Here is a 19,021-nt window from a genome sequence, read left to right as displayed (position 1 = left end):
ATACCATTAGGGAAGTTAATGCAGCGGAATTCTTATGTGAAATTATATTCATATGTAAAGAAATTTGGGTATAAAATCATCAATTATTTGAAAAGAGGGTTTGTGAGCTGTAATATTACCAATCAATTTTCTGATCAAATTTAAAGAAAATAATACTAATAAATTTGTTTTAAGGCATGCTTGCGATTGAAAATAACCAATCCTTAAATCTGAGATGCACACCTGGTCAATAATATACTTTTCAGGCAAAAAATATAAAAAAAACAACATAAATTTTGATTTATTCAATATGCCTAACGACATATCAATAATAATGACAATACAAAATCATAATTTCAGTATAATGATTATTATAAATAAATAATACAGAAGAGCAAAATCGTGAACGATTGGAGAGCTAAAGAATTAAACGTACAAAATAATTTCATTTATATAAATACTCAACGGCGACACCATATGCAGAAAGGAGGGGACCACCATGACAATGGATAGCATGACAAGGTGGTTGATTGTCTTCGTGGTGGGGACAGCGGCCCTCACCGAAGCATTAGGTAAGTGGCCAACTGAGCAAAATCCCAATTTTTTTATGTTAGTATTATATGGATTATCTTTTGCTGAAAACCAGCCTGCTCTATTATGTATCAAATAATCAATTCATACATGTAAACAGTTAAATCATCATTCGTAAAATATTTAAACGACGGAATTCCTGGGTAAAAGCAAAAACAGTAAATAATGTTTTCTGTACGCATACAAGTAAAGAGGAGGAATTGGAGTTCGTTGTTTAAATAAGCAACCTATCTACCTACCTAATCCTATTTGCACTGGAAAGGCAGTAACTGGTGACCACAATATCTTTCTGGCAGCTTAGCATGATCAAAATGTAAGTCTAAAGAGTAAGGATTTATTGTTAAAAAACCTATCTGTCTAAAAAGATATCCTTTATTTAAAAAAATAAATTTACAACTTTTGGGTTTTTAAAACAAATTCAAGGACGCTTACCCTACCGGTGCACCTGGTCCATGCTCCCAGTTTTTTGGTGCAGTCCGAGTTGCTCATTTGCTTTTGTTGCTTTGTGTTTATGATTTTATTTACTTTGTGTTCTTTGTTGTGTGTGTATATTTTCCATGTCTGGTCTTTATCCCTGGATTGCATTCTTTAGATTACTGCTAAAACCCTTGATTACTCTTTCGAAGACTTTTTTAATGAATATATACCTTCAGACAAAACCAATCATTCGAAATTATTTCACCACAATTAGTACTTATGTTACATGCCTCATTGAACATCAAATGAAAACAATTGTGCAAGAAGTAGACAAAAAATTAACATGTGCAAATAACGGCTATTATTTTTATTTGATGCTTAATGGACTTTCTTCCTAAAACAAAATAGATATCAAATCATATATGAAAATCGAGATATTAGAAAAAAAAATAGCATAATTGTCAACACGAATTTGGCAATGGGTCTTTGTCTTTTGAAGTCGAATTAACTGTTTGTTTTAGGAATTTCAGAGGATGCAGAACAGCGAGTTAAAAATTACAATATAACATATAATATATATGATAGGGGTAGAGTTAGTTATGCCCCTGTAGTGAAGAAATGGCAATTCATTTCAAATAATATCAACCTCAATCGAATTACTGGCACTTCATCGAAATAAATGCAATATTTTGAATAAGATTTCACTGGGAAAAAAAACTTTAGTGTGTTTTTTCCCTTACCATAATTATTATAAAATATAGCAGTAAAGTGTTCTAATTAGGTAAAACATCCACAGATGTCAATACCAGAGGACCAGAGTGAGAAAAATACTTTAAATGTTCAGTTTCTGACTGAAATTTTCTCAGGACAGATTTGAAGATCATTCGTCATATTTTTTCTCGAATTTTGAAAACAAAAGATTTCATTTCCCAAAATTATTTACTGAATTTACCACAATTGTCTACGATTGACGTAAAGAATGTCTCGAAGTCTTTATTCTTATTAAAATATATCAGGAAGGTAAGCATTATATGAGGGTCTGTCTTCCAATCGTATGAGTTTTGAATTAACAAATTGTTAACACAGAGGCGATGAAATATCAATTAAATTAGGTTTTTCAATGGAAATTGATGATTGATTAACATGTTGAACCAATTCCAAAAAAGTTATTTTTCATGCACACATTAAGAAAGAATGAGTCTTTTTCGTATGATTCAAACTATTCAATGAACAAATAAAGCGCTCTTGTCACAAATAAAACATTTATTTGTCATTAATATGACGAAAAAAACTTAGGAATGCGCACAGCAAGACAACAATTTGTCGAACGTTTAACTTTGTCCACCCCTGATTTGTATCATTTAGCGTATAACTACCATTGTTAAGGTTATTTGAAAAATGTTCATGTGTCTACAGTTTTATTTCAATTGCCTGATTCTTCTTTGGTCTGCATCCTCTATATATCGCCAACTTTGCAACCAGGTCATTTTTTGCGATACACGAGGCTGCAACTAAAATATTTATACAGAGACTATTGTTGTTTTGAAAAAAGGGACGCTGGAAAAATGTGGTGATAAATGAAGAACCACCATTGAAGAGGGGCATATAACGAGTGTGGACTATACGATATTTTTACGAAACAATAGTTCTTAATGTAATCAGATCTGTTTTAAAAAAAACCATACATTGATCACCAAATCAAATCTAACCAAGAAAGATAACTCTTGCAAACTAAAAATTTCAAACACAATCTATATAATTCTTATCTCGAAAGTCAAACAACCAGGTGATAAACTATGAAAGGTTCTGTGGTTTAAAACAAGCTCCACGCAGCGGCTTTCTACCTAACCGCTGGAGACAAGCCTTTCAAAATTCTCGGACTTTATTTAAATCAAGTTTCGTTTGACAATCGGATAACATCGCGTAAAATCATTCACTTTTCCCGACTTTTCAAGATTATTGCATTTTTCTGAGAGGGCTGGCCGCAGCGTCTAGAGTACCTGTCGAACGTCCGACGCTGTTTCGGAGCTTGGGACTTTAGCTATTCCCGAATTAGAAATAAACGTGGGATTTCCTCTTGTCTGATTCATATAAAAATGCTACTAAAAGGGAAAAATCCATTATTTCGACTTGACCTTGATTTAGCACGATATAAGTAATTCAGTGAATGTTTCTAAAAAAGGCAGGAGCCTTCCTCTAATGTTGTAACATCATATAAATCGGTTTGTATTTATTTCTTTCTTTATGTGTCGATTCTTTCAGTCAGTGTAAGAATAATGAATATATAATACAAACAAAAGAAAAGTCTACACATTTTTATTTTTATAATCAAGTTTTTTTTTGTGGATTTAAATGATGAAATGTATTATCATTCATTCTAATATGTCTGTTCTTAGTAGGTAATTGTCATTAAAAATTCAATAGTTTCTATTGTGTTTTATTGCCAATTGCAGAGTTATCTCCCTTAATTTCGAATTCTGTAGTACATTGTTTATAATTCATACCTCCAATGAACATGGTTTACATAAAAAGTCACATGTGAGTTCCTGTTTACTTTAACATTTTAAACAAAATATTAAAAAGGAAAAAAAATGAATCGTATTTTGCATGATTCTTAGATGGAGTACTACTAAATTTGTGTTATTGAATTTATGTCGTCTGTTTTCTCTGCCTACTTTATCATCGTAGGTACATTTTGATTAAACAAGAAAACAGGAATGTGTTATATGTATAATAAATATATGTATATGTATAATATCTATATATATACATTTATATTGTAGATCTAACCCATGTCAAGCAACGAGAACTAGAGGTTGGTGTTGATAGAATGGGAAACTCCGTCTTTTTAACCTAAACAAAATATTTCAATAGTCGCGTGATGATTGTTAAGTATCAGTCTCTGTAAGAATCAGGCAGTGGATGAATCATGATATGAAAAAAACTACTTTTTCTAAAGTTTAATTTGACTATTTGGCCATCAGAATCAGGGATAAAAAGACATCACTTTCCTTGTCATGTAGGTTATCTGAGTTATAATTTCACTGAAATACACTTAAAATGGCAATTATAATTTCAAGGGCAGATATCTGTCGAAAACCTCAGTTTTCTTACATCCTGTTGACAAATTTGCGAGCAAATCCTGTGATGCCGAGATAAATTAATGTTCTTTCCAAATAGAGAAGAATTCGCGAATGAAATTGTCAGATCGATGGGTTTTTTTTAAATGATTTTTTCTGATTTTCCGCATTTTGCCTTATTCTTACCAAACAACTACGCCTATTTAAAAAAGGAAACATGTATATCGTTTTGCCTTAAAAAAATGTTTTACACTATGCTTGATTCTGCAGGTATTAAGTACTTCCCTGTTTAAGAATCAGGCAATATGTGTATAAGATTGGCACATATAGAAAAGAAACACAGCGCAAAAATAACAATAACAAGTTTGTAAAGTTTGATTTCTTAAGATATTGCTTCGTCATAATTGGCTGAAATTCACTGTAAAATAAAGAGGTGAACATTTTTCGGATTACAATGTATGAAGATAACTTTTCGGTTGTTTTCAAGATGTATTGATTCTTACTACGACTGGAACTTAGAGCATTGATATGGTCAAATATTTCCATTTTTAAAAACTACTAAATAAGCGTCATTTAAAGTCACCCAATATTTTCTTACCCAATCTCCTCTACAGACCTGTGACAGATTACTAATTTTTGTAATTGTTGATTGAAACATCTATTTTGAAAATGTTAACAGTTTCGTTGAATAAATTACGTCATCAAGCGTGTAAGGGTACATTCTTCATACCATATGAATATCTGGGCCATATTGCGTATGATCTGGACCGTATGCGTATACCTATACGGTCAAACCATACGAGTGGTGTCAAACTTAAGATGCCTGTTCGCATATCAACGAGATGAATCTCGTGTAATATTCCCTACTTGCGGAGCTCGGGATGCAGCCATATTTCATCCTGTTTTTGCAGAGTTACCTCCCGTAAGAGCAGGTAAAATTTCGAAGTCTCTCTAATCGATGTTCGGATTCGGGTGCAGAAAAAAGAGGTAACTCGAATGAAAATGGAATTCCCAGCAGGTTTTATAATTTAACCCTAGTAGAATTTGTGACACATACTGACATTTCAACTTACAAAACTTTTAGTAAGATAAGATAATTAATTGGAAGGTATGAATAACCAAAATATTATCACGAGTGCCGATGAACGCCTAGATTTAACGGGCGTGCGGAACTTGTTCCGCGCACGAGTTAAATCTTCAAGCGTTCTTGGCACGAGTGATAATATCTTGGTTATTCACGTTAACCAATTGGTTATCCTATTTATTATATAGATCTTCTTCATATTTTATCCATTTTTCCAATATGATTTTTAAATTCTGTGATTGGCTGATTGATATCAAAGTTGTGATGTTTTGGCGGGAGAAAGCCCGAGAGTGAAATTACCGAATTTATTTCACAGTGTGAATTATCGAAATTTATTACACTGGAAACATTCGATAACACAATGTTATCTATAAAAAAAAAATATTATTATATAGAATACATGTATAATTTTAATGTTGATTTCTAAAGTTTGCAACTTTTGAAAAAGAGGATATTTAGATATAAACCTTCAGAATCAGTTCAAAGTCTTCTATTTACCCAGGTTAAAAATGCATTTTGACATGTATGTTGAAAGCGTCTGGTTGAGACCAAAAATGCTCTCGACTTGTTTCACTGTTTATAATGTGTGTGTGATTCGGTCAGTATCGTATATATATATATGTTCACATGAAAAATAATGTATTGTTGAATAGTTGCTGCTGTCTTTTTAGCTTTCAAACGAAGAAACTAATCAGAACGAAATATCTCTAGAAAGGGAAAAGAGACAATGTAAGTTAAAACAATTAAGCTAGTTACAATATTTCCAAAGCGGCACCTATCACATTGTAAGTGAGTGAAATCAAGTTACTACAGCCAAAATAACATAACTATCCGACACACTTTGTAAAAATGCAGTCACTAACAGTCCGGCCAAGATTAACATGGCGACCCCATATTCGACTCACGTCTGGGCAACTAAAGAAAATATAGTTTTGTTTAAGTTAATCCCCGTTCTGTCGGTTCTGGTCGAATGATTTTATGACTATATTTTCAACCTGATGTTTTTTTTCTTCAAAACTTCGAATAGATATGCAATTGAAAATGCTTTATTTCTTCTTATTCTTATTTCAGTTTCACATTCGACATTTTACAGACGGATTTGTCAGGGTGAGAACATTCGCATATTTTGCTCCAATGGAAAGATCTTCGTTTTGCAAGCGTTTTACGGTGAAATGTCAAATTGCGGCAAAAATGAATATCTCGATACGACAACGCCACCATGTGGTCACTACGTAACAGATATATTTAAATCCGCTACAGATTGTCATAATGAAGAAGAGTGTTATTTCGATGTTAACGACAGTATCTATGGAGGCACGAGTTGCACAAATAACAACCTTTATGTAGAGTGGGATTGCGGTGTGTATTTATTTAAAGAAACAGCTTTGATTATTTTCTATCACACTAAAATGCCTTTAATAGTTAAGAAAATCATGCAATTGTTTTTATCACACTTACATTAACTTAAACGTTTACAACTTGTAATAATGAATGCATGGAACACATTTTTTTTAATAGTTAACGAATGGAATATGCTATAATATTATTATAATATTACAGTGCAGCGAGTTAAGTAATATTCAAGCTATCCCCAATACCTTCGTAAAAAAGTCTCCACATCTGTTTACCAGTAAAACAAATACTGTGGATTTTGAAATTTCAACTCTCTTTAGGTTACTACAATTACCAGGTTTGATGTAGAATTGCAAAGAAATCCTTAGTTCTTTAAAGACAAGTTTATCAGTTATCAAGGGGACCAAGATTCAAACGGTTATCAAAGAGTAATCAAGGGAATCAAGGTTATAGCGGTAATCGAAAGAATGTAATCCAGAGACAGAGACCAGACATTGGAAACTGACATACACAACAAAGAACATTAAGGAACTAAAATCATGCATACAAATTAACAAAAGTAAATGAGCAACTCGGACTCCACTAAAATTGGGAGCATGGACCAGGTGCACCGGTAGGGTAAGCCCTTCTGCTTTTCTAGAAACACCCGCCCAAATGGATACACCGTAACGATCCATGAGTTCACAATGAAGCCATAAAACTTCTGTAGTGATGACTTCAATCTTGTATCAACATAATCCTGTTCCAGAAGCCTATTTGTCAAAATTCTAGCGCATACAAAAAGTCTGCGTAGTTTCGGCAAGCTCTGGCATAACGTATGAGTTGAGATATGAACACTCCATACGCAGGTGCTGAAGAAAGAGTATATAAGGATGAACAAGACAGAAAAACAAATATACACAACAGAAAACATGAATAATCGAAATAGCATGTACATAGATACAAAATGAAGTAGCACCTCGAACTCCACTAAAACCTGGGAAAATGGACCTGGCGCACCGGTAGGGTTAGCGACCTTTGCTTACAATGCATTCTGGCATAGACAGAAAGGTTACATTTTTTACCTTTGCTGTAATAGCGTAAGTCAGTAACCCTATCCCCAATAAACGAAAGAGCACCATTACGTACGTGCAATAAAACCAATACCTTATGTTACATGTAACATATCTTGAAGTTTTAACATTCTAAACATAACGAGAGGAAGCCATGACAGGAAATCAATTATCGAACTAGTAATATTAAAAAGATCTTGTGTAAAACCAAACACTTATCGCTTAATATCAATTTAAAATGTATTTCACACCTTATAAACCGTAAACTCGTATTAACCGAACAAATTTAAAAATAATGTTCCATTGTATCTGATTACCTATTTTACTGACAAATCAAGGATTTAAGGAGGTAGAGTTTGGATAAGGGACATAGCTCTTGAAATCAGTGATATGCTTGTACCGCATTCAATTTCACCATAGCCTATCAAGCTTTCATTTGAAACAGGATGAAATTAGTCCCAAGTTTTATGATTACATTAGATTGATGTAAAATGCTGCACACAAACGTTCCATGATTTGTAAGAGTTGTGTCCCTTACCCAAGGTCAACCTCCTTAATAAGTTGTTTTTTATCGAAATCCGTATCATATTTTGCTTATCTTATGCTGTAGATACAAGTCATGGTGCTAATGCACAAAATTCAAAACCCCCAAGACACTGAGGCTTTATTCTTTGTATTGCGCATGGAAGCTTTAACAATAGATCTTTTTTAAAGCAATTCGGTAAAACTTTTCGGTAGTGGCTTTGACATCCTATCACGGTCTTTTCTTTTTTCGGTTTGAGTACTTTTTATATCACGCTTTAATAGTGTAGCACCTTTAACGATATTTGGTAAAACTTCTTGGTATTGGATTTAGCATCCTATCACAATAGTGTTTATGGTTTGAGAACTTTCAATATTATTTGCTTTGAACGTCATAAGTACTTGTAACGTATGCTGGTGAAAGGAACCTTTGATTAATTATAATACCCCGAAGCTTCCTTACCATATGAATATAAAGGAAAAAGAATCAGCGATCTTCTAACACTTGAATCACCTCCTGGTAAGACTGTAAGATAGTCTGATATATATCTAATATATCTCTCTCCCGGACGCCTATAATCTCGGACTGCGTTGTTAAACAAATAACATGTTATGTGAAATGAAGTTCAGGTAGTCAAATTTGATGTATTATTTTTACATTTATGCAACTATTGAGTAAATCACATTTATGTAATTGTAGAGGAAGCCACATTTACATAATAATTAAAGATATCACAATAATATATGCCTAATTTCTATTTCAGTGGAACCAGCAATTGTTTTAGTAGGTAGGTTTCTTAGATATTAAGTATCTGTCTTTGTAGGAATCATGCAAAATCTGAAAAATGTGATACACCCTATAAAGGCTACATATGTTTATTTTTGTAATTAAGTTGTTTTATGGGTCTGTACTATGAAATGTGTAATTATTCATTCAAATCTGCCTGCTCTTAGGAGATAATCAACATTGAAAATCCAGTAGATTCTATTGTATTTTAGCGTCATTTAGAGAGTTATCTCCCTTAATTTTGAAATCTACAGTGCATTCTACATAATTTTTATCTCCTAATAACACAGGTTAGATGAAAAACTGAATGTTAATTTCTGTTTACTAAAGCATTTTAAACAAAATATCAAAAATAAAAATATGTAGGCTTTCCAACCATGTATCACATTTTGCATGATTCTTAGCTGGAGTGGTACTTAAGAATCTAACTAAGCTGATATCTCAAGACAGAGAATCTGAGGATTAGATTTCAAGTGCTCTGACTAGAACATTCACATCTTACGCAAGGTATCTTAGAATTCTGTCTTGCACTTTCTAGCGATATTTGATTCTCTTTCCAAATTATTTTGTGATTAGTACACCACTTCAGAAAGCCCTGCTTGCTAAAATGTCTTCTTTAATCGTATATCGCATATATCGTGTACCGTACAGGTGGAAAATTTACACGATCCGGGTACTTTATTTAAAGTAGCATGTCCTGGGGCCGGTTTCATAAAAAAAATCTCAAATTGAGATTCTCCTCAATTCCTTCCTCAACTCAAATTTCAACAAATCAGATTGCTTGAAATTGAAGATGTACTTGTTGATAATAATTGGATAGTCGAACTGATTTGCTACAAGAAATGACCGAACAGTTTGCAAAAGGCCAATTACCAGCATAGGGATCCTTTTCCTCAGAAGTCCAATGAAATAACATTAAACTGGAACGTTGCAACGACCCGCTAGTTCGTACATATAACCGTTATGTGAACAATACCTCGTAAACAAATGTGAATTAAGTACGTCCAGGTACATTAATATTGCAAATCAAATATCCTGAAATGATAAATACATTGTATTAATCAAATCTGTCCTATTCTAAAGCTACAAATAATATTTTCTACTTTCTTACATTAATATACATGTAGATCGTATGCTTTTGCGCTGGAGAACGAAATATAGAAAAACCATGATGCTCTTACGAGTTTTGAAGCTTATTGTAAATAGTTACAATAAAGTACTATTTTGAAAAATTTTTTTAGCACATGGATAGAAACCAGATAACTGACAATGTTTATCATCCTCTGTATTTCTGATCGATCTGTCTACACTACACAGGAATGAATTTATATTCAATGAACTGGCGAAATCGTAAATATATCGCACCTCGCCATTGTAGAAAAAATGTCAAACTAAATTTGCAATATGCCAACCATCCTCTGTAAAATCGCTTCATCTACTGACCTAAGTGCTAAATTTGAACTTGACTATTACAAAACATGATGATCAGAGGTCACCTGATAAAAAGTCCCTATTAAGTTAGAACTTTTGGGTAAAAGTGTGAGCATTATTTTAGATAACGAGCACTGTTTTCATTCATAAATCGTAAATTACCGATAAAAGAAAGAAATGCTTTTGTTTTGAGATAGACATGTGTAAAAATGGTTTCTATAATTATATATTTAGACATGTCTCTATGTTCTATAACTATGTATAGGGTTGTAAGTGTCGTCATGTGAGTCCGTGATTTCACGAGAATGGGTCCTAGTCTACCATTCAAAGGCATGGAGATTTGTCATTTAGAAAGCGTTGAGTTCGGTGTTAAGGGCAAACATCTTTCTATGTAAAACCTACCGACAAAAAATGACAAATATCTTTTTTTATATATTAAAGGTAGTAAGAAAAAACATATATAATGGAAGATTTTGCGCTGTTACACAGCCTTTCGAGTACCCGGAAGTAAACAATAAATACAGATCGGTCTTTGGTTTTCAATACGTTCTGCATCGGAAATTCCGTAAAGAAAATAAAACCAGAACGAGACTTACATACCCTATTTAGACATGTATTCAAGATATGTCACAGTCATACACTAAAAATAAGTCAAATGTCAAATTCTAGGTCAACTGACCGTTTTGAATTTGAGACAAGAAAACAGGATCGTGGTTTCTATTTTCAGACACGATCTTTGAAACAAAGACAAAAAAATAAATCATATTTAATAATCTCCCTAAGTATCAAAAGACATGAAAAGCCGTTTTAAAGACGTCTGAAGGGGATAGCCCAAGGATAAGGGACCTAACTCTTACAAATCATTGGACGGTTTTGTATTCAGTATTTTACATCAATCTTATGTAAGCAAAAATGGGATTTTGATTAATTCCATTCTGTTTCAAATGAAAGCTTGATAAACTTTGGTGAAATTGAATATGATACAAACATATCACTGATTTCAAGGGTTAAGTCCCTTATCCTAGGTCAACCTCCTTAAGGCAAGGAAATGAATATCAAAACTTCACAAGGCACAGAGATTTATTTTTTATTCGCCTTTTCAATTAAACAGGTGAAAAAGGAATGAAGGGTTTTCAGGGACAGAAAGGAATGATTGGTACTGGTATCAAAGGACAAAAAGGGACGAAGGGACCAAAAGGCATGACGGGATTCAAAGGTAACTTAACTGATAATTTACGTCTCTGTGGTGAAAAAACGACTAACAACCAAAGTAACTTTGAAAATTGAAACGTGTGAGATAAGAGGGTCTTTTAAGAATCAAGAGTTGAAAGAGCAATCAAGGGAAGCCAAGAATGTGACAAAGACCAGACATGGAAAACAGACAAACACATACAAAGTAACGAAAGTAAATTCGGACTCCACTAAAAGCTGGGAGCATGGACAAAGTGCACCGGTAGGATAAGCGTGCTTGAAATGAAGTTAATAAGAAAACCACAAGTATAAGAAAGTTTGAGGTTTAGTTACAGACAATGAAAATGTATCGGTAATACCGTTGTAATGTATGTTTTACAGTGACATCTATCACAACCGAACTGTGTTTTGGACTGTATATCTAATTCTGTTTAGAGAGGTTTCCGGTGTATAAATGTTCCAAATGATATAATGATATAAAGGTTCTTTATAAAGTGTTCGGTAAAGACAGGTTTTAAGGTACTCATGGTTTGATATAGACAGGTTTCCTTGTTTGTACGATGAAAATAGCTGGTAAAAACTATTAGGTTTTGTAATGATTATGAAGTTATCTGTATCTTATATTTCATCGAAGGTGTTACAGGGAATATAGGTATGACAGGAGGGCATGGCCAAAAGGGTCAAAAAGGCCAAACTGGAACGAAAGGAGTTGACGGTGCAAAGGGCATAAAAGGCTTGCCTGGTCTAAAGGGACAAAAGGGAATAACAAGTCCCAAAGGAGAGGCCGGTAGTAAAGGATTTAAAGGATCTAAAGGTTACAAAGGAGATGAAGGAAAGTCCGGTGGAAAAGGGGTAAAAGGACAAAAGGGAATGGTGGGTATGAAAGGACAAAAAGGTTATAAAGGTGAAAAAGGAATGGACGGTCGAAAAGGCAATAAGGGAGTCAAAGGCGAGCATGGCATGAAAGGACCGAAAGGCCGAAAAGGTGACATTGGAATAGATGGCGATAAGGGTCACAAGGGTTCAAAAGGTTACAAAGGTCAGATGGGTCAAAAGGGTCCCAAAGGAGATGAGGGACCAAAAGGAGACAAAGGAATTAAGGGATTAAAAGGAAAGAAAGGAATGAGAGGGTATAAAGGGGAAAGCGGGAATAAAGGAGTTGAAGGCATGAAGGGTTTCAAAGGACAAAAGGGAGTTAAAGGCATGAAGGGAAATAAAGGTATGCAAGGTCCAAAAGGCATCAAAGGGGTTGAAGGTTCGAAGGGATATAAGGGAGGGAATGGATCGAATGGAATGAAAGGGAACAAGGGATTGAAAGGACGAAAAGGACAACGAGGTCTAAAGGGTCCCAAAGGAATGAAAGGAGTAAAAGGATCAAAGGGAAAGAAAGGACAGCAGGGGAGAAAAGGAATTAAGGGTTACAAAGGAGATAAGGGACTGAAGGGATTGAAAGGTGAAAAGGGTGTAAAAGGGCATAAAGGTGTCAAAGGGATGAATGGTGAAATAGGCGATAAAGGACCTAAAGGTTTCAAAGGAACGAAGGGCATGAAAGGTGAAAAAGGCGTAAAAGGTATAAAAGGATACAAAGGCGACCAGGGTGATAAGGGTTATAAGGGGAAAAAGGGAATAAAAGGCTATAAAGGCATTAATGGTCCAAAAGGATACAAAGGCGAAAAGGGATCAGAGGGACAGAAGGGAGAAAAGGGGATAAAAGGCATCAAAGGTAAAAAAGGATTAAAAGGCATGAAAGGTAAAAAAGGTTACAAGGGTTTTAAAGGAAAAAAAGGATACAAGGGAAGGAAGGGTGAAAAGGGTGTGAAAGGTCAGAAAGGTTACAAGGGCGCAAAAGGAATGAAAGGCATGAAAGGCCAAAAAGGGTATAAAGGGGTTAAGGGGGCAGATGGTAAAAAAGGAGACAAGGGACCAAAAGGTTACACGGGATATAAAGGAATGAAAGGCTACAAAGGTGTAAAGGGTTATAAAGGATACAAAGGAGTAAAAGGATTGAAAGGGGGCAAAGGTTACAAAGGTCAAAAAGGCTATAAAGGTCAAAAGGGTTACAAAGGTATGAAAGGCATGAAAGGGTATAAAGGCAAAACAGGAGATAAGGGATATAAAGGTCGAAAGGGTGCAAAAGGATATAAAGGTGAAAAGGGAATAAAGGGTTATAAAGGTGAAAAAGGACAGAAGGGTTATAAGGGACAGAAAGGAAACAAAGGGTACAAGGGTAAAAAAGGATTGAAGGGATATAAAGGACAGAAGGGTTATAAAGGTTACAAAGGTCAAAAGGGAATAAAAGGTTACAAAGGTCAGAAGGGTCAAAAAGGTTATAAGGGAATGAAAGGTCGTAAAGGATATAAAGGATATAAAGGGAATAAGGGAATGAAAGGTTATAAAGGGCAAAAGGGACAGAAGGGGTATAAAGGTGATAAGGGTTATAAAGGTTTTAAAGGCGAAAAAGGTAATAAAGGCTTAAAAGGGGTCAAAGGTCAAAAAGGATACAAAGGAGCAAAAGGTTTTAAAGGACAGAAAGGATATAAGGGCCTAACGGGAATGAAGGGATATAAGGGCAATAAAGGTCAGAAGGGTTACAAAGGGCAGAAAGGTCCTAAAGGCTACAAAGGTGAAAAGGGAGTAAAGGGATACAAAGGCGGTAAGGGTCAAAAAGGATTAAAGGGAGCAAAGGGTCCGAAAGGCTACAAAGGAAACAAAGGTATAAAAGGTTACAAAGGGCAGAAAGGATTTAAAGGAATGATGGGTACTAAAGGACAAAAGGGAATAATAGGTGAGAAGGGATATAAAGGACATAAAGGTTTAAAGGGATTAAAAGGCATGAGAGGAATCAAAGGTCAAAAAGGCTATAAAGGTGAAAAAGGTTTGAAAGGGGTTAAAGGACAAAAGGGAATGAAAGGTTACAAGGGTCAAAAGGGCAATAAAGGACTGAAAGGCCCGAAGGGCATGAAAGGGTATAAAGGTTCAAAGGGAATAAAAGGGTATAAAGGTTTAAAGGGAATGAAAGGTTACAAAGGGCAGAAAGGTAAGAAAGGATACAAAGGTCAAAAAGGGTATAAGGGCCTTAAAGGTGATAAGGGTATGAAAGGTTTTAAGGGAAATATGGGTGTGAAAGGCGAGAAAGGTATCAAAGGAGGAAAGGGTTTCAAGGGAGAAAAGGGTATGAAAGGTTACAAAGGTGAGACAGGAACCAAAGGCATAAAGGGTTTGAAAGGTGTTAAGGGAATAAAAGGAATGAAGGGAATGAAAAGCGAAAAGGGACAGAAGGGCTATAAAGGGGGAAAAGGAGACGAAGGCATAAAAGGAATTAAGGGACAGAAAGGATACAAAGGTGACAAAGGCGGAAAGGGAAATAAAGGACTCAAAGGAATGCAGGGAAACAAAGGCATGCCTGGAAATAAAGGCGATAAGGGGATTAAAGGATCACCCGTAAAAGGTGAAAAGGGAGAAGCAGAAAAGGGACCGAAAGGACAAAAAGGTAATTATATTAGATACGATTGGATTGGTATGAAGGTATTTACCAACAGACATTCTGGAGAAACAATGAAACATGTCTTTTAAATGAACAATATTTTTCTCCTCAACTTCCATGAATAGTACTACTTATGTTTTTCGGATCCATTTAAATGATCGCGTTAAGTGTCAGTCCCTGTAAGAATCAGGTAGTAGGTGAAACATGGTAGAAAAAAAATCCATCATTTTGATAGTGTTAATTATTAGTGACTATTTGCACCATCAGAATCAATGAAAACAGATAAGATTTTCCATATCACGCTGGACTATTGCGTCACAATTTCATTGAAATGTCCTGAAAATGAATATTTCAAGGGCAGATAACTGTGTCAAAAACCTCATTTTCTTACATTCTATTGAAAAATTTCTGAGCAAAGCCAGAGATTCAGAGATTAAATAGTGTTATTTTTTTAAATAGAAAAAAGGATCTTTGAGTGATACAACATTGTCAGATCGATGGGTTTTTGACATGCACGCTTCTGATTTTTCCCATTTTGCCTGATTATTACAAACACTTACAATTAAGCTTAACTGTAATCAGTTCACGGGCAAATATTACGTTTTCATATTTTCAAACATATGTCTAGGACCAGTGTAGTAAAAATATGTTTTTGTTGCTTTAATAGATATATAAAATCATGTGATTTTAAAAAATCATATGAATACCATACTCTTAATATCTATGAATTATATTGCAAACATATAACCGTATACTTTTATTATATTTTATTTACGTGAGTTAATTCTTTCGTCAGAATCATCGGTCTCACATGTTTTTTCAATGTGGCCCAAAACATGAATAACAGATGAAAACCATAGTATTTACGTGTTTTCAAAACATGTGAGAAACATATGTTGTATCTTTTTTGCTACATCAATTTGTCACAAATGAAAAATAACCACTTAAAAAGCGCACCTTTCGGAACATGTTTAACCTTATGCTCATCGGTACTTTTTTAAAGCAATTTATCGATATTTGTCAAGGTGAAAAGGGAACCATAAAAGGACCAAAAGGACAGAAGGGAGAAACGGGAATGACGCCGTAGTTAACATCTGTTCTGCAGTAGGTACGTTTTTAAAAGGTTGTGTAAAATATCAGACTTGTGCTTATAACAGGCGCATGTTTTTAGTAGCTGTCGTGCTCAGAATCATGCAAAATGTGATACATTGCTAAAAAGCCTACATTTTTGTAGATAACAAAAATTCATATAATCAATCCTGTTCTAAGAAAATTATATGGAATGTGTATAGAAGTAAAAATTAAGGGAGATAAACCTATTATTGACACTGAAATACTATAGAAATACTATTAAATATTCGATGACAATTACCCCCTGAGAACAGACAGGTTAGAATAATACATTTCATCATATAGACCCATTGTTTTTTTTTTTTTTTTTTTTTTTTTTTAGTTTATCACATATTACAGAATTTGCATGATTCTTACAAAGACTACTTGTGAAGTTTCATATTAATTCAATAACCGAACAAATAAAGAACTAATGAAATAAAGAGGTAAATATACAAATAACACAAAGACATAAGCATAATTATTTACCAAACAATTTCAAATAAATCCACTAAAAAAATTAACAAAAGTAACATAATTTATGTCGCTACATAAGATTAAAGTCATCACTACAGAAGTTTTATGGTTACCTTCATGAACTCGTGGATCGTTATGGTGTATCCATCTGCACCATGAAAACTGATTTATTCAACGGGTCATAGTTTTCCTTTCCTCCTTTGTCTACACCGGACTCGACTTTTTATGAGCAACTCGGTGGGTGTTTCTAGAACAACAGAGAACACTTAGCCTACCGGTGCACCTGGTCCATGCTCCCAGTTTTTTAGTGGAGTCCGAGTTGCTCATTTGATTTTGTTACTTTATATGTATGATTTTATTTACTTTATGTTCTTTGTTTTTGTATGTCTGTTTTCCATGTCTGGTCTTTGTCCCTGTATCACATTCTTTTGATTTCCGCTATAACCTTGGTTCCCTTGATTACTCTTTCACCGAACTTATTCCGTAATTTTGCAACAACGAATAAGGAACAAAATCTATATAATAGGAAGAAAACTTAATTGGTTGTCGTAAATAACCAAAATATAATCACGCATGCCATAAAAACATTAAGATTTAATTCGTGCGCGGAACATGTTCCGCAAACTCTTTTAATCTATGGGGCTCTTTGGCACCCATGATTGTATTTTGGTTACTTACTCTTTCCAAATAATTATCCTATTATTCTATCATTGAAGTCGGGTTTTATGTCATGCGAACATAGACCTGTATCGACTATAATATAAGCAACTCGTAGGTTAGTTCTGTTGTGTTTGTTTTCATTGTCTAGTCCTTTTTGTTTTGTTTGTTTTTATTGTCTAGTACTTTTTCTATGAATCATGAATACTCTTTTCAATATTCTAATCGCGCTTTCTTTTTTCTTTTACTTATTTAAGTGTCTGCAATTTCTATAGAAGGCATAAATGTAATGGTGTTGTTAAATCAATTACTCAAATCATATCAAAACCCGATGTGCAAAGCAGATTTTGCTACCTAATTTTCACATACATGTAATTTGTTCTATTCCATACTTTTATGTAATCAGGAACTTTCTCATAATGATAAAACTTGAATTCGTTGTATTGTAAGCATTGTGACGGTTTTTACAATCTGTATTAAAAGAGTTGTTTTGTAGACTATTATATAGCCGACATTAGTGTTTTGACTTGAAATAAAAACGATATACGGATGAGGCTGATAATCAGATATATAGCAAGAGTCCGTCGAGTGTGTTTTTTTTCTAGCCGATTCGAGCCGAAATCGTTTATTGTTTTTATTTTTAGTCAATATACAATAATTGTCTTTTAAAAGCTATCCTAATCAGCTTTTACAACAATATTGCAGTCATCTCTACAGAAGTTTTATGGTCATCATAATGAATTCGTGGATCGTTACGGTGTATCATTCTACAGAATGAGAACCTATTTGTTCAAAGAGTCACAGTTATCCCTTACTCTTTCGTCTACCCCGGACTTGACATTTATAAGCAACTTGTTAGGTGTTTCCAGAAAGGAAGAGAATGCTAATCCTACCGGTGCACCTAGTTGATGCTCCAAGTTTTTAGTGGAGTCCGAGTTGCTCATTTACTTTTGCTGCTTTGTACGTATTTTGGTTATTTCGTATTTTTTGTTGTGTGTGTCTGTTTTCCATGTCTAGCCTTTGTCTCTGAATACAATTCTTTGATTTCTACTAAAAGCATGCTTCTCTTGATTACTCTTTCCTATCAAGTTTAGCATTTCGTCAACAGTAGTTAACTCTTATAGTATCGCTATGATGAAAAGGTTGTTCATATGTAAGGGTAGTAAAGTAGTTTGAGCCAAAGTGGTATATACTGTCAGTTATTGTATATCATCAATAAACATACTTCCAATCTATTTGTGGTTGCTCAAATAGAACGACTGCATTATGAATGATATTAACGCGTTGTTAAATGTCGAATAAAAGTTAGCTTGAAAGTAAGAATTAAGTTTATGTAGTATGTCAAACGGTGTTTTCCCGGAGTTTGAATAGATTTCTACATGCTTGTTTATACAATTTACTGTAGGATGGCAAGAATTAACATAAATGTTATCTACAAACATAAATATTTATAAAGGACTATCATGATATATTTTTGGTTACAGGAATGGCTGAACGGAAAGACAAAGAATATATCCTAATACCAATAAATGGTAGAAATACATTTTAAATTTCCTATCTTTTTTTCCAGTTATATTTAGACTGTCATATTCATGGATATATAGTTTTTATACACAGACAAATTAAGTACTACTACCGTGCTTTGATTTTATATTTAAATGCGATTCTTTGTGTGTTGAATCAGTGGGTGAATTATGGTGAACAAAACCACCAAAGTCTTTCAGTGAGATTTTATTCAAACTTTAATCTGAAATGCAGAAATATCATTCATTTCGTGTATAATAAAAATAGAATGCACTGCAAAAT

General features: G+C 34.0%; 1 protein-coding gene across 1 annotated transcript; it reads left to right on the top strand.

Moving 5' to 3' along the window:
* Nucleotides 1-409: 409 nt before the first annotated feature.
* LOC148598026 (uncharacterized) lies at nucleotides 410-18,758 on the top strand. The gene is made up of 9 exons (XM_088561131.1): nucleotides 410-551; nucleotides 3,771-3,802; nucleotides 5,823-5,880; nucleotides 6,223-6,510; nucleotides 8,843-8,866; nucleotides 11,408-11,512; nucleotides 12,122-14,977; nucleotides 15,997-16,079; nucleotides 18,700-18,758. Exons 1-8 carry the CDS (start codon nucleotides 479-481, stop codon nucleotides 16,056-16,058), a joined length of 3,498 nt encoding a protein of 1,165 aa, XP_088417257.1. The 5' UTR covers nucleotides 410-478; the 3' UTR covers nucleotides 16,059-16,079; nucleotides 18,700-18,758.
* The last annotated feature ends 263 nt before the right edge of the window (nucleotides 18,759-19,021 follow it).

The sequence above is a fragment of the Perna viridis genome, chromosome 14 (genome assembly GCF_037379345.1).
Source record: "Perna viridis isolate PV_CMFRI_1.1 ecotype Kerala chromosome 14, ASM3737934v1, whole genome shotgun sequence".
In the NCBI taxonomy this organism is placed as follows: Eukaryota; Metazoa; Mollusca; class Bivalvia; order Mytilida; family Mytilidae; genus Perna; species Perna viridis.
The sequence above is the reverse complement of the archived record's forward strand: the minus strand, read 5'-3'. Positions and strand labels throughout refer to the sequence as shown.